Here is a 16,549-nt window from a genome sequence, read left to right as displayed (position 1 = left end):
ACACGCACACACACGCACACACAAGCACGCACACTCTCTCTGTCTCCCTCCTTCTCCCCCTCTCCCTCCCCCACCCTCTCCCTCCCGGCCCTCTCTCCCCGCACCCCCTCCCTTCACTCTCCTCGCTGCCCTCTGTGGCAGAGAATTCCACAGATTCACAACTCTCTGGGGGAAACTGTTTTTCCTCAGCTCAGTCCAAAATGGCCGACCCCTTATTCTTAAACCGTGACCCGTTGAGACACAAAATGCTGGAGTAACCCAGCGGGCCGGGCAGCATGACCGGAGATAAGGAATGGCCGCACTGAAACCCTCTTCGTTGTACTCTCTCTCCCGCCTAGGATGCGATTGCTGGAGGTGGAGCAGGCCGGGGTTGCCGCGGCGACGGGCCTGGAGGCTGGGCGGCCGATTGAAGCCTGCAGGCCCAGGACCCACGTGATGTTCCTCAAGACCCACAAGACGGCGGGCAGCACCATCCTCAACATCCTGTACCGCTTCGGCGAGGCCCGCAACCTGACCTTCGCCCTGCCAGCCGCCTACCAGTTTGGCTACCCGCTCCTCTTCAACACCCGGAGGGTCAAATTCTACACCTCGCTCAAACCGCAGGAGTACCACATCATCTGCAACCACATGCGCTTCTTCCGGCCGCAGGTAAGACCGCAGGAGGAGGCCGTTCGGCCCTTCGAGCCAGCGCCGACCTTTAAGGGCCGGTCCCACGAGCGTGCGACTCCACGCGGCAAGCGCGACCTAACGTGGTCGCTTGAGCCGGACGGCCTCGCGGGGCCGGTCCCCCGTCGATCGCCGGAGCCGTATGGAGTTGTGCGGAGCTGGTCCCGGGCTCCGGAAAACTGACCGCGTTCGAAAATTCCGCGCGGCAACGGCCTGCCGGCCCGTCAAGTACGTCAAGCGCGAACTTCCCGCGGACTTCGCTCGAACTTCACGTCACTCACTCGACCTCTGCGCGGCCCCTGCTTCTGGTTTGGTCGCGCTTGCCGCATGGAGCCGCACGCTCGTGGGACAGGCCCTTTAGACTTCGGAGATACCTTGTGAAGCAGGACCTTTGGCCCATCGAGTCCATGCCAACCAGTGATCACCCCGTACGCTAGTTCTATCCTACATGCAATTTGCAATTTTACAGATTTCACTCATTCAGGGCAGCACGGAGGCGCAGCGGGTGGAGCTGCTGCCTCACAGCCCCAGAGACCCGTGTTCGATCGTGACTACGGGTGCTTGTACCTTCTCCCTGTGACCACGTGGGTTTTCTCTGGGTGCTCAGGTTTCCTCCCACATCCCAAAGATGTACAGGTTTGTAGGTTAAATTGTCCCTAATGTGTAGAAAAATAGAAACATAGAAAACAGGTGCAGGAGGAGGCCATTCGGTCCTTCGAGCCAGCACCGCCATTCATTGTGTTCATGGCTGATCGTCCCCAATCAATAACCCGTGCCTGCCTTCTCCCCATATCCCTTGATTCCACTAGCCCTTAGAGCTCTATCTAACTCTCTCTTAAATGCATCCAGTGACTTGGCCTCCACTGCCCTCTGTGGCAGGGAATTCCACTAATTCACAACTCTCTGGGTGAAAACTTTTTTTCTCACCTCAGTCTTAAATGGCCTCCCCTTTATTCTAAGACTGCGTGTGGCCCCTGGTTCTGGACTCGCCCAACATTGGGAACATTTTTCCTGCATCTAGCTTGTCCGGTCCTTTTATAATTTTATATGGGCGGAGATCGCTGGTCTCAGATGCTGTCTGTGCATAGTCTGTACTAGTATTAAAACATTCATCATTTAATCATTTAAATTATTCATATTATTTTGGATCCCCAGTTCAATCCTGGGCGGGTCGGAGTTGCAGCGGGTGGAGCTGCTGCAGAGTCAAGGGTTCGATCCTGACCACGGATCGGGTGCTGCCTGTACCAACTTTAATTATTAATAATATTATTATTATTTACTATTATCAATAATTTTATTAATAATAGCACAGACAGCACCCGAGGTGAGTATTAAACCCGGGTCTCTGGCACTGTGAGGCGTTATACCACAGGAACTATGTATGTCATTCAATATAATATTAATAATTTAATATTATTCATATTAATTTGGGTCGCTGACAGTGTCTGTGGTGCAGCGGTTATCCCGTCTGTTTTACACGCCGATTAGGAAAAGGGGAGATGCTACGAGACCTGGGTGTCATGGTACACCAATCATTGAAAGTAGGCATGCAGGTGCAGCAGGCAGTGAAGAAAGCGAATGGTATGTTAGCATTCATAGCAAAATGAGGCACAAGGTGCAGGTCATCCTGAAAAACCCCGGGCATCTCTTCCATGTAATTCTGGAGAGTCAAAAGAGCACTCGGAATAACAACCGGCTCCTCTCCCTGCCCTGTAGAACGGAGCGGTTCAGGAGATCCTTCACCCTGCAGCCATTAGATTTTATAATTCGGACCGCTAGGGTGTAGGGGGATGCATTTTGCAATTTTTAATTTTTAACTGTTAATCATTGGTCTTTTTAAGTATTTATTGCTCTCAGGTAGTGTCCACATTGTATTATATGTATTTTCTGTCTGCGTGCGTTTTGAATCTGTGGGTTTGTTGGTTGGGGGCTTCTGGACATCTGAATTTCCCTGAGGGCATCAATAAAGTATTTATTATTATTATTATTATTATTATTATTATTATTATTATTATTATTATTATTATTATTATTAAAAGGATTTGAGTATAGGAGCAGGGAGGTTCTACTGCAGTTGTACAGGGTCTTGGTGAGACCACACCTGGAGTATTCGTACAGTTTTGGTCTCCTAATCTGAGGAAGGACATTCTTGCCATAGAGGGAGTACAGAGAAGGTTCACCAGACTGATTCCTGGGATGTCAGGACTTTCATATGAAGAAAGACTGGATGGACTCGGCTTGTACCATAATATGGTTGAGTTCTTCATTAGGATGGAGAGTGACATTGTTAATTCAGAAACAATGGTTCTGAACTTAAAGAAAGGTAACTTTGAGGGTATGAGACGTGAATTGGCCAAGATTGACTGGCAATTAATTCTAAAAGGGTTGACTGTGGATATGCAATGGAAGACATTTAAAGACTGCATGGATGAACTACAAAAATTGTTCATCCCAGTTTGGCAAAAGAATAAATCAGGGAAGGTAGTGCATCCGTGGATAACAAGGGAAATCAGGGATAGTATCAAAGCGAAGGATGATGCGTACAAATTAGCCAGAAAAAGCAGCATACCAGAGGACTGGGAGAAATTCAGAGGAGGACAAAGGGCTTAATTAGGAAAGGAAAAATAGATTATGAAAGAAAACTGGCAGGGAACATAACAACTGACTGCAAACGTTTTTATAGATATGTGAAAAGAAAGAGATTAGTTAAAACAAATGTAGGTCCCTTGCAGTCAGAAACAGGTGAGTTGATCATGGGGAACAAGGATATGGTGGACCAATTGAATAACTACTTTGGTTCCGTCTTCACTAAGGAAGACATAAATAATCTGCCGGAAATAGCAGGGGACCGCGGGTCAAAGGAGTTGGAGGAATTGAGTGAAATCCAGGTTAGTCGGGAAGTGGTGTTGGGTAAATTGAATGGATTAAAGGCCGATAAATCCCTAGGGCCAGATAGGCTGCATCCCAGAGTACTTAAGGAAGTAGCTCCAGAAATAGTGGATGCATTAGTAATAATCTTTCAAAACTCTTTAGATTCTGGAGTAGTTCCTGAGGATTGAAGGGTAGCTAATGTAACCCCACTTTTAAAAAGGGAGGGAGAGAGAAAACGGGGAATTACAGACCAGTTAGTCTAACATCGGTAGTGGGGAAACTGCTAGAGTCAGTTATTAAAGATGGGATAGCAGCACATTTGGAAAGTGGTGAAATCATTGGACAAAGTCAGCATGGATTTACGAAAGGTAAATCATGTCTGACGAATCTTATAGAATTTTTCGAGGATGTAACTAGTAGCGTGGATAGGGGAGAACCAGTGGATGTGGTGTATCTAGACTTCCAGAAGGCTTTCGACAAGGTCCCACATAAAAGATTAGTATATAAACTTAAAGCACACGGCATTGGGGGTTCAGTATTGATGTGGATAGAGAACTGGCTGGCAAACAGGAAGCAAAGAGTAGGAGTAAACGGGTCCTTTTCACAATGGCGGGCAGTGACTAGTGGGGTACCGCAAGGCTCAGTGCTGGGACCCCGGCTATTTACAATATATATTAATGATCTGGATGAGGGAATTGAAGGCAATATTTCCAAGTTTGCGGATGACACTAAGCTGGGGGGCAGTGTTAGCTGTGAGGAGGATGCTAGGAGACTGCAAGGTGACTTGGATAGGCTGGGTGAGTGGGCAAATGTTTGGCAGATGCAGTATAATGTGGATAAATGTGAGTTTATCCATTTTGGTGGCAAAAACAGGAAAGTAGACTATAATCTAAATGGTGGCCGATTTAGGAAAAGGGGAGATGCAGCGAGACCTGGGTGTCATGGTACACCAGTCATTGAAAGTAGGCATGCAGGTGCAGCAGGCAGTGAAGAAAGCGAATGGTATGTTAGCTTTCATAGCAAATGGATTTGAGTATAGGAGCAGGGAGGTTCTACTGCAGTTGTACAGGGTCTTGGTAAGACCACACCTGGAGTATTGCGTACAGTTTTGGTCTCCAAATCTGAGGAAGGACATTATTGCCATACAGGGAGTGCAGAGAAGGTTCACCAGACTGATTCCTGGGATGTCAGGACTGTCTTATGAAGAAAGACTGGATAGACTTGGTTTATACTCTCTAGAATTTAGGAGATTAAGGGGGGATCTTATAGAAACTTACAAAATTCTTAAGGGGTTGGACAGGCTAGATGCAGGAAGATTGTTCCCGATGTTGGGGAAGTCCAGGACAAGGGTCACAGCTTAAGGATAAGGGGGAAATCCTTTAAAACCGAGATGAGAAAAACTTTTTTCACACAGAGAGTGGTGAATCTCTGGAACTCTCTGCCACAGAGGGTAGTTGAGGCCACAGTTCATTGGCTATATTTAAGAGGGAGTTAGATGTGGCCCTTGTGGCTAAGGGGATTAGAGGGTATGGAGAGAAGGCAGGTATGGGATACTGAGTTGAATGATCAGCCATGATCATATTGAATGGCGGTGCAGGCTCGAAGGGCCGAATGGCCTACTCCTGCACCTAATTTCTATGTTTCTATGTACTCGCTAGAATTTAGAAGATTGAGGGGGGGATCTTTTAGAAACTTACAAAATTCTTCAGGGGTTGGACAGGCTAGATGCAGGAAGATTGATCCCGATGTTGGGGAAGTCCAGGACAGGGGGTCACAGTTTGAGGATAGAGGGGAAATCCTTTAGGACTGAGACGAGAAAATCATTTTTCACACAGAGAGTGGTGAATCTCTGGAACTCTCTGCCACAGAAGGTAGTTGAGGCCACAGTTCATTGGCTATATTTAAGAGGGAGTTAGATGTGGCTAAAGGGATCAGGGGGTATGGAGAGAAGGCAGGTGGAGGATACTGAGTTGGATGATCAGCCATGATCATATTGAATGGCGGTGCAGGCTCGAAGGGCCGAATGGCCTCTACTCCTGCACCTATTGTCTATGTTTCTATGAAAGGTTCCCAGTTCAATACTGGGCAGAACATGGTTCGGCAGCAGTAGAGTTGCTGCCTCACAGCGCGAGAGACCCGGGTTCGATCCTGACTATGGGTGCTGTCTGTACGGAGTTTGTACGTTCTGCCTGTGACCACGTGGGTTTTTTCCGGGGGTGTCCCGGTTTCCTCCCACGCTTCGAGGACGTGCAGTTTTATCGATTAATTGGCTTCTGTAAATTGTCCCTAGTGTGTCAGATAGTGCTAGTGTACGGGGCGATTGCTATTTGGCGCAGACTCTGGGCCGAATGGGCCTTGACGCACTGTATCTCTAAAGCCTAAAGTGAAGCTGCTAGCTGCCTTACAGCGCCAGACAACTGTGTTGTTCCCTCAGTTAGGGGGGGCACAGTGGCGCAGCGGGTGGAGCTGCTGCCTCACGAAGCCCGAGAGCTGGGTTCGATCCTGACCTCGGCTGCTGTCTGTAGGGCCACACACACACACAGTTTAAGAATAAGGGGTCGGCCATTTAGAACGGAGACGAGGAAACACTTTTTCTCACAGAGAGTGGTGAGTCTGTGGAATTCTCTGCCGTGGTGGAGGCCGGTTCTCAGGATGCTTTCAAGAGCTAGATAGGGCTCTTAAAGATAGCGGAGTCAGGGGATGTGGGGAGAAGGCAGGAACGGGGAACTGATTGGGGATGATCAGCCATGATCACATTGAATGGCGGGTGATGGCTCGAAGGGGCCGAATGGCCTCTACTCCTGCACCTATTGTCTATTGTTTGCTCGTTCTCCCTGTGACGGCATGAGTTGTAGACCTTCCTGTAGACTTCAGAGATATGTTGTGAAACAGGCCCTTCGGCCCACCGGGTCCGTGCCGACCAGTGGTCACCCCGTACACTGGTTCTATCCTACATAGAATTTTGCAATCTTACATACGCAGCGGGTGGAGCTGATGCCTCACGGAGACTGTATTCAACTCTGACCTTGGGTGCTGCCTTACATAGTCTGTACTAGTATTAAGAACATTCCACATTTAATCATTTAAATTATTCATATTATTTTGGATCACGGGCATATGTTATGGTTATCATGTTCGCTATATGTGTGAAAGGTCCCTGGGACTCTCTGCCACAGAGGGTAGTTGAGGCCACAGTTCATTGGCTATATTTAAGAGGGAGTTAGATGTGGCCCTTGTGGCTAAAGGGATCAGGGGGTAGGGAGAGAAGGCAGGGACGGGATACTGAGTTGGATGATCAGCCATGATCATATTGAACATGATCAGGCTCGAAGGGCCGAATGGCCTCTACTCCTGCACCTATTTTCTATGTTTCTATGTCTATGTTTCTATGTCCCCAGTTCAATCCTGGGCAGGAACTTTGGGCGGCACGGAGGAGCAGCGGGTTCGATCCTGACCGCGCGGGGTGCTGCCTGTACGGAGTTTGTTACGTTCTCCCCCGTGACCGCGTGCGTTTTGTCCAGTTTCCGCCCCGCGCGGGTTTGCAGGTTAATTGGCTTCGGTAAAAATTGTACATTGCCCCTAGTGTGTTGAGGAGAGGGCTAGATGTAGCGGGCCGAATGGAATCTTGCCACGCCGAATCCCGAACGTCTAAGGAGAAGCTGCTGCCTTAAGGGCCTGTCCCACGAGCGAGCATGCGACTGCATGTGGCGAGCGCCACCAAACCGGAAGCGGGGGCCGGGCGGAGGTCGAGTGACCCCGTACGAGTTGACGTGAAGTTCGAGCGAAGTCCACGGGAAGTTCGCGCGTGACGTGCGCCGTCGAGGCAGCAGGCCGTTGCCGCGCGGAATTTTTGAACACGGTCAGTTTTTCGGAGCCCCGCGCGATGTCGGGACCAGCTCCGCACAACTCCATACAGCTCCGGCGATCGAAGTGGGACCGGCCCCGCAAGGCCGTACGGCTCAAGCGACCACGTTAGGTCGCGCTTGCCGCATGCAGGCAACCCGTGTTGTCTCTTCAGTTAGATCGGAACAGTGAAGCAGCGGGTAGAGCTGCTGCCTCACGGGCGCGAGAGAACCAGGAATCATGAACTCAGGTGCTGTCTGTACGGAGTTCGCACGTACTCCCTGCGACCGCCTGGGATTTGGACTTTCCTTTGGGCTTTAGAGATAGATTGTGAAGCAGGCCCTTCGGCCCACCCAGTCCGTGCCAACCCGTACACTAGTTCTATCCCACACACAATTCACAATTTTACAGATTTCCCTCAGTTAGTGCAGCACGGTCGAGCAGCGGGTGGAGCTGCTGCCTCACAGCCCCAGAGATCCAGGTTCGATCCTGACCACTGCTCCTGTTTCTACGGAGTTTGCACGATCTTCCCATGACCGCGTGGGTTTTCTCCGGGTGCTCCGGTTTCCTCCCACACTCCAAAGACGTGTAGTTTTGTTGGTTAAATGGTTTCTGTAAATTGTCCCCCAGTGTGTGGGATGGTGTTTGTGTACGGGCGATCGCTGGTCGGCACAAACCCAGTGGGCCGAAGGGCCTGTTTCCACACTGTATCTTTAAAATCAAGTCTATAGTGGGGCTGAAGGTAAACACAAAATGCTGGATTAAGGGCCTGTCCCACTTACGCGACCTTGGCTCGCAAATTACGCGACCTCGTGGTCGCTTGAGGCGTACGGGCACCCTATGGCCGCGCAGGGCTTGTCCCACTTAGAAGCGCGGAGTTGTGCAGGGCTGGTCTCCGAAATTCGTGCAGTGACCGAAATCTTCGCGCGCCAACGGCAGGCGCATTGTAGTCGTACGCAGTGTCTTGACGGCGTACGCAGCGTCTTGACGGCTTACGCCTAGCGCGTGGCATTGCGTGATGACATCACCGCCCGACGCCGTGTGCCGCCCAAATTCAGTCGGCACGCCTCCTGCCCAGCTGATTGGTAAGCATGACGCAAATGACGTCACGCACGTACTTAGCGCGAACTTAGCGCGAACTTCGCGTGAACTCCGATTCCGGTTGGTCGCGCCAAACGCACGCAATCGCATGCAAGTGGGACAGGCCCTTAACTCAGCGGGACAGGCAGCATCTCTGGAGAGAAGGAATGGGTGACGTTTCAGGTCGAGACCCTTCTTCAGACTGATGTCATGGGACTGGGCAGTACAGAGATAACAGTGTGTAGATAAGGAAGTGCGAGGTGTGAAAACGGGACAAAGGGAATGGAGATCAAGGAACATGTAGAATAGATCGTTGTTCGCTGGGGGAAAGGTAACAACAAAGCAAACAGAGATGGTGGGAGATCTGGGAAGGGGGGAGGGGATGGAGAGGGAGGGTTACTTGAAGTTAGAGAAGTCAATGTTCATACCGCTGGGGTGTAAGCTGCCCAAACGAAATATGAGGTGCTGTTCCGATGGCCGACTAGGAAAAGGGGAGATGCAGCGAGACCTGGGTGTCATGGTACACCAGTCATTGAAAGTAGGCATGCAGGTGCAGCAGGCAGTGAAGAAAGCGAATGGTATGTTAGCTTTCATAGCAAAAGGATTTGAGTATAGGAGCAGGGAGGTTCTACTGCAGTTGTACAGGGTCTTGGTGAGACCACACCTGGAGTATTGCGTACAGTTTTGGTCTCCAAATCTGAGGAAGGACATTATTGCCATAGAGGGAGTGCAGAGAAGGTTCACCAGACTGATTCCTGGGATGTCAGGACTGTCTTATGAAGAAAGACTGGATAGACTTGGTTTATACTCTCTAGAATTTAGGAGATTGAGAGGGGATCTTATAGAAACTTACAAAATTCTTAAGGGGTTGGACAGGCTAGATGCAGGAAGATTGCTCCCGATGTTGGGGAAGTCCAGGACAAGGGGTCACAGCTTAAGGATAAGGGGGAAATCCTTTAAAACCGAGATGAGAAGAACTTTTTTCACACAGAGAGTGGTGAATCTCTGGAACTCTCTGCCACAGAGGGTAGTTGAGGCCAGTTCATTGGCTATATTTAAGAGGGAGTTAGATGTGGCCCTTGTGGCTAAGGGGATCAGAGGGTATGGAGAGAAGGCAGGTACGGGATACTGATTTGGATGATCAGCCATGATCATATTGAATGGCGGTGCAGGCTCGAAGGGCCGAATGGCCTACTCCTGCACCTAATTTCTATGTTTCTATGTTTCTATGTTCCTCCAATTTGTGCGCTGGGCCTCACTCTGACAGTGGAGGAGGCCCAGGACAGAAAGGTCACATTGGGAATGGGAGGGGGAGTTGAAGTGTTCAGCAACCAATATTATTTAAGTTGTTGGGGGTAAGGACAAGCTCTGCTAGGCCTTCTCTCCAGAGATGCTGCCTGTCCCGCTGAGTTACTCCAGCATTTTGTGTCTATCTTTGATTTAGATGAGCATCTGCAGACCCTCCCTACACATCCATGGTAGAGTCGCTGCCTTACAGCGCCAGAGAGCCGGGTTCGACCCTGACCTTGGGTACTGTGTGTGTGTGTGTGTGATATATGCTATTATTAATAATATTAAGTTGGTTTAATGTCACGTGTGTTGAGGTACAGTGAAAAGCTTTTTGTTGCGTGAATTTTGTACGTTTCTATAAGATCCCCCCTCAATCTTCTAAATTCTAGCGAGTCCAAGCCGAGTCTATCCAGTCTTTCTTCATATGAGAGTCCTGCCATCCCAGGAATCAGTCTGGTGAACCTTCTCTGTACTCCCTCTATGGCAAGAATGTCTATCCTCAGATTAGGAGACCAAAACTGTACGCAATACTCCAGGTGTGGTCTCACCAAGACCCTGTACAACTGCAGTAGAACCTCCCTGCTCCTATACTCAAACCTAGAAACATAGGTGCAGGAGTAGGCCATTCGGCCCTTCGTGCGGGGATCGCTGGTCGGCGCGGACTCGGTCCTAAAAGATTTCCCCCTTATCCTTAAACTGTGTGACCCCTTGTCCTGGACTTCCCCAACATCGGGAACAATCTTCCTGCATCTAGCCTGTCCAACCCCTTAAGAATTTTGTACGTTTCTATAAGATCCCCCCTCAATCTTCTAAATTCTAGCGAGTACAAGCCGAGTCTATCCAGTCTTTCTTCATATGAAAGTCCCGACATCCTGTATGAATGGACTGTGATGGTCTAATAGAAACTCGCCCTTACTTGGTCAATTGTTTAAGCTCACTGACATCCATGTTGTCTCTACCTCGGAGCTCCCCCTGGTGGTTTAGTTTAGTTTAGAGACACAGCGCGGAAACAGGCCCTTCGGCCCACCGGGTCCGTGCCGACCAGCGATCCCCGCACACTAACACTATCCTACACACACACACACACACACACACACACACACACACACACACACACACACACACACACACACACACACACACACACACACGGGACTATTTTACAGTTATACCAAGCCAATTAACCTACAAACTTGTACGTCTTTGGAGTGCGGGAGGAAACCGAACGTCTCGGAGAAAACCCGCGCGGGTCACGGGGAGAATGTGCAAACTCCGTACAGACAGCGCCCGTAGTCGGGATCGAACCCGGGTCTCTGGCCCTGCGAGCGCTCTGAGGCAGCAACTCTACCGCTGCGCCACCGTGCCGCCCACATCTCCACGTGGTCTCCACCTAGGGGCTGGTCAGCACGGACACACATGGTGGGCCGAAGGGCCTGCGTCCATGCTGTAACTCTTAAAATCTAAAGTCTATCGTAGAGCCACTGCCTTACAGCGCCAGAGAGCTTGGTTCGATACTGACTCTGTGTGTGTGTGTGTGTGTGTGTGTGTGGTTTGTGTGTGTGTGGTTTGTGTGTGGTTCGTGTGTGTGTGTGTGTGTGCGTGTGTGTGTGTGTGTGTGTGTGTGTGGTTTGTGTGTGTGTGTGTGTGTGTGTGTGTGTGTGGTTTGTGTGTGTGTGTGTGCGTGTGTGGTGTGTATGTGTGTGTGTGTGTGTGTGTGTGTGTGGTTTGTGCTATTATTAATAATATTAAGTTGAAGTTTATTTAATTTTGTGCAGTGAAAAACTCTTTGTTGCATGCAAACCAGTCAGCGGAAAGACAATAGACTTCCCTATAAGGCCTAGAGGAAAATAGAGCATCTTGGTCAACATGGACAAGTTGGGCCGAAGGGCCTGTTTCCTGGCTGTGACTCAATGAGTTTGAAGTTTAGTTTATTGTCACATGTATTGAGAAAACATGTACCGAGGTACAGTGAAAAGCTCACCCTTCTCCCAACTGCGTTCAGTTCTGGGCACCGTGTTATAGGAAAGATATTGTCGAGCTTGAAAGGGTTCAGAGAAGATTTACGAGGATGTTGCCAGGACTCGAGGGTCTGAGCTACAGGGAGAGGTTGAGTACGGTGGGACTCTATTCCTTGGAGCGCAGGAGGATGAGGGGAAGATCTTATAGAGGTGTACAAAATCATGAGAGGAATAGATCGGGCAGAGTCTCTTGCCCAGAGTAGGGGAATCGAGGACCAGAGGACACGGGTTCAAGGTGAAGGGGAAAAGATTTAATAGGAATCTGAGGGGTAACTTTTTCACACAAAGGGTGGTGGGTGTATGGAACGAGCTGCCAGAGGAGGTAGTTGAGGCTGGGACTATCCCAACGTTTCATAATAATAATAATACATTTTATTTATGGGCGCCTTTCAAGAGTCTCAAGGACACCTTACAAAAATTTAGCAAGTAGAGGAAAAACATGTAAGCGGAATGAAATAAATAGTAGAGACATGACTAGTACACAAAGTAAAGACAGAATTCAATTCAAAACACAGTATGAGGCAATTCAAGCACAGATGAAAAGGGAGGGGGACGTGGGGCTAAGGATAGGCAGAGGTGAAGAGATGGGTCTTGAGGCGGGACTGGAAGATGGTGAGGGACACGGAATTGCGGATCAGTTGGGGGAGGGAGTTCCAGAGCCTGGGAGCTGCCCTGGAGAAGGCTCTGTCCCCAAAACTGCGGAGGTTGGACTTGTGGATGGAGAGGAGACCGGCTGATGTGGATCTGAGGGACCGTGAGGGTCGGTAGGGGGAGAGGAGGTCAGTGAGATATGGGGTAGTTAAGAAGTAGTTAAGACAGGTACATGGATGGGACAGGGTTGGAGGGATATGGGCCAAGCGTGGGCAGGTGGGACTAGTGTAGATGGGGCATGTTGGCCGGTGTGGGCAAGTTGGGCCGAAGGGCCTGTTTCCACACTGTACCACTCTATGCTATCTATATTTCTCCGAGATCTTCGGATTCCTCCCACACTACAAAGACGTACAGGTATGTAGGTTAATTGGCTTGGTGGATTTGAGAATTAAGAGATTTGAGAATTTGAGAATTAAGTATTTGGTGATTTGAGAATTAAGGGACAGAAGTTTAGGGGCAACATGAGGGGGAACTTCTTTACTCAGAGTGGTAGCTGTGTGGAATGAGCTTCCAGTGGAAGTGGTGGAGGCAGGTTCGTTTTTATCATTTAAAAATAAATTGGATAGGTATATGGACGGGGAAGGAATGGAGGGTTATGGTCTGAGTGCAGGTAGTTGGGACTAGGGGAGAGTACAGGGCCTGTCCCACGAGCATGCGACCTGCTTGCGGCGAGCGCGACCAAAGGTCGAGTGAGTGACGCGAAGTCCGCGGGAAGTTCGCGCGGGACGTACGGCGTCGAGGCGACTGCGGGCCAGCAGGCCGTTGCCGCGCGGAATTTTTGAACACGGTCAGTTTTTCGGAGCCCCGCGCGATGTCGGGACCAGCTCCGCACAACTCCATACGGCTCCGGCGATCGAAGTGGGACCGGCCCCGCTAGGCCGTACGGCTCAAGCGGCCACGTTAGGTCACGCTCGCCGCATGCAGTCGCACGCTGGTGTGGGACAGGCCCTTTAGTATTCGGCACGGACCGAGATGGTCTGTTTCCGTGCTGTAATTGTTATATGGTATGTGTAAATTGCCTCTAGTGTGTGTAAGATAGTTTTAATGTGCGGGGATCGCTGGTCGGTGTGGACTCGGTGGGCCGAAGGGCCTGTTTCCGCGCAGTATCTCTAAAACTAAAGGCTGAATGGAAGTGGATGGCTAACTGTGTTATGTTTGTGTTGTGGGTCGTTGCAGGTTGAGAAGATCATGGCCAAGGGGACCTTTTACTTCTCGATCCTACGCAACCCGGTAACCTTGGTGGAATCATCCTTCACCTACTTCAAAGGCTCGAGCCTGGCCTTCAAGAAGGTGGATTCGCTGGAGCAGTTCCTCAGCCAGCCCTGGCGGTACTTCTCGCCCAAGGAGCGGGGGAGCCACTACGCCCGCAACCTGATGTGGTTCGACTTTGGCTTCGACCACAACGCCAACGCCTCGGCGGGCTACATGGACCTGGCGTTGGCCGAGATCGAGGCCACCTTCCAGCTGGTGCTGATCGCCGAATACTTCGACGAGTCCATGGTCCTGCTGAAGGAGGCGCTGTGCTGGGGGCTGGAGGACGTGGTCTCCTTCAAGCTGAACCTGCGCAACAACGCCTCGGTCAAGCCCATGTCGGAGGGGGCGGCCCAACAGATCCGGGCGTGGAACGCCCTGGACTGGGAGCTCTACGCCCACTTCAACCGGACCTTCTGGCGGAAGGTTGAGCGCTACGGGCGGGAGAGGATGGGGGCAGACGTGCTGGCCCTGCGCGAGAAGCGGAGGGAGCTCACGGTCCTCTGCCTCCAGGGCAGCAGCCCCGTGGACGCCAGCCAGATCCACGATCGCAACATCAGGCCCTTCCAGTACGGCCGGGCCCGCATTATGGGCTACAACCTCAACTCTAACCTCGACGGCCGCACCAGGGAGAGATGTCTGCGTCTGGTGATGCCAGAACTACAATACAAGGACCTCTTAGATGCCAAACTCTTCCCCTCCGCCCACAGTGGGAAAGTCCTTCTGCATGTGTGAAGAAACCACTTCAATCCCCAATCTTTCCAAGAACTACCCCCCCCACCCCTCGAATTATTTATAACTGCATCGAAGTCTTGACCACTAGTATCGTTGTCGGAGGTCCCAACATCCCAGACCATCTGGTGGTGAGATCCATTGTGTTGTTGCCCCCTCCCGGAGGGGAGGAAGGCGCCTGGACTATTTTCCTCGGACTGTGGAAGGAATGGAAATGGGATCGTCTTCAGCCGACGGGGTTTGGGGAAAAGCCACTGTGGACTCCATGGGTCATCGGGGCCCTGTGGTTATTGGGAAAGCAGAACCTGCAAGGAAGGTTAGGGACCCTCACCCCATGTGTTGGAGGCTGGTTGTTTAGCTACCCTGCCTGTGGCTAATGAAGGGGAGGGGGGGCATAGCAAGTGCCAGCTATTACCCTCTCCCTCTCTCCCTCATTCTCTCCCTCCTTCTCTCCCTCCTTCTCTCCCTCCTTCTCTCCCTCCCTCCCCCCTTCTCTCCCTCCTTCTCTCCTCCCTCCCCCCTTCTCTCTCTCCTTCTCTCCTCTTCTCACTATCTATCCGCGTCCTTCTCTCCCCCTTCTCTCCCTCCCTCTCTCCCTCCTTCCCTCCCCTTCTCTCGCATCCCTTCGCTCTCTCCTCATCTCTCCCTCCTTCTCCTCCTGCTCGCGTCCTCTCTCCCGTCTCTCTCCCTTCTTCTCTCCCTCCTTCTCTCCCTCCCTCCTTCCCTCTCAACCCTCCTTGGATTGTGTTGCTGAAAGACTGAGAATGGGAGTCGAGTGTCACGGAATGTGAAGAGAGGGACCAAGGGCCGGAGAAACCTGGTCGGGATCGGGCACCACCTCCGGGGGGATAAAAGGCGCGGGCAACGTTTCGTGTTGGGACCCTCTGCGGGACGATGGGAAGTCGGGGGGGCTATGTGGCTGTCGTACTGGATGCCGGAGCGGGCCGTGTTCGGTCCTGGCTCGCCCCCTGCTACGGGGGACGGTGCCGTCAAACTGTAAAGGGCGCAGAGAAGATTTACGAGGATGTTGCTGGCGACACGAGGGTGCGAGCGACCGGGAGATTGTCGGGGTCCTGCCTCCGAAACGCCACCCCATCCTTCACCTCCAGAGACGCTGCCTGACCCCGTTGAGTTACTCCAGCACTTTGTGTCGAACCTTGGGGCAAACCAAGCACCTGTGGAACTTTGATGGTACATGTTGTCACAGTCTGGTCGAGTGATTCTTTTCTAACCCTGTTGCATGAAATGTGACTAAATGTCGAAGCAACTCGAGCTACAAAACTCAACCTGATCCAATAAAATCTCCGTAACCACTGCCTCATTGACAGGCTTGTCCCCTCCCTTGATGTGTTGCCTGAATAGTCCAGTTCAGTGTCGTTTTTTGCCACGTGTACCGAGGTACAGTGAAAGGCTTTTGTTGCGTGCTAACCAGCCAGCAGAAACGTTAGACATGACTTATCCTGTGTACATAAAAAAGCTGGAGAAACTCAGCGGGTGCAGCAGCATCTATGGAGCGAAGGAAATAGGCAATGTTTCGGGCCGAAACCCTTCTTCTTATCCTGACCTCTCTGATGACCCTCGGACTATCCTTGATCCCACTTTAACATTGACCGTACAGATATCGGATTTGAAAATATTGGGAATTATCTCGTTTGCTCACTGCATGTCATCAACAGTAAGGCATTATTTGTGTTTTTTCTTGATTCCTTTGGCATCTAAAAAGTTTCAGAAATGATAAATCTGTCTGTAAAATTTTTAAACCGCCCATGGTTACTAAAAAACTTACAAAATTCTTAAGGGGTTGGACAGGCTAGATGCAGGAAGATTGTTCCCGATGTTGGGGAAGTCCAGGACAAGGGGTCACAAACAGTTTAAGGATAAGGGGGAAATCTTTTAGGACCGAGATGAGGAAAGCTTTTTTCACACAGAGAGTGGTGAATCTCTGGAATTCTCTCCCGCAGAAGGTAGTTGAGGCCACAGTTCATTGGCTATATTTAAGAGGGAGTTAGATGTGGCCCTTGTGGCTAAAGGGATCAGGGGGTATGGAGAGAAGGCAGGTACTGGATACTGAGTTGGATGATCAGCCATGATCATATTGAATGGCGGTGCAGGCTCGAAGGGCTGAATGGCCTCTATTCCTGCACCTA

General features: G+C 50.8%; 1 protein-coding gene across 1 annotated transcript; it reads left to right on the top strand.

The window, feature by feature from the left end:
* Positions 1-251: 251 nt before the first annotated feature.
* Positions 252-14,899, top strand: LOC116969941 (galactose-3-O-sulfotransferase 2-like). Its single transcript, XM_033016698.1, has 2 exons — positions 252-648; positions 13,596-14,899. The coding sequence occupies exons 1-2, from the start codon at positions 340-342 to the stop codon at positions 14,403-14,405; spliced, it is 1,119 nt and encodes a 372-aa protein (XP_032872589.1). The 5' UTR covers positions 252-339; the 3' UTR covers positions 14,406-14,899.
* The last annotated feature ends 1,650 nt before the right edge of the window (positions 14,900-16,549 follow it).

This window comes from Amblyraja radiata, unplaced genomic scaffold (genome assembly GCF_010909765.2).
Source record: "Amblyraja radiata isolate CabotCenter1 unplaced genomic scaffold, sAmbRad1.1.pri scaffold_432_ctg1, whole genome shotgun sequence".
Taxonomy (NCBI): Eukaryota; Metazoa; Chordata; class Chondrichthyes; order Rajiformes; family Rajidae; genus Amblyraja; species Amblyraja radiata.
The sequence above is the reverse complement of the archived record's forward strand: the minus strand, read 5'-3'. Positions and strand labels throughout refer to the sequence as shown.

What these genes read in the sequence shown, in the direction of transcription:
- LOC116969941 (XM_033016698.1), top strand. Translation starts at nt 340, where the DNA reads ATGCGATTGCTGGAGGTGGAGCAGGCCGGGGTTGCCGCGGCGACGGGC. An exon ending in TGCGCTTCTTCCGGCCGCAG is followed by an intron (nt 649 to 13,595) that starts GTAAGACCGCAG and finishes GGGTCGTTGCAG; the next exon opens with GTTGAGAAGATCATGGCCAA.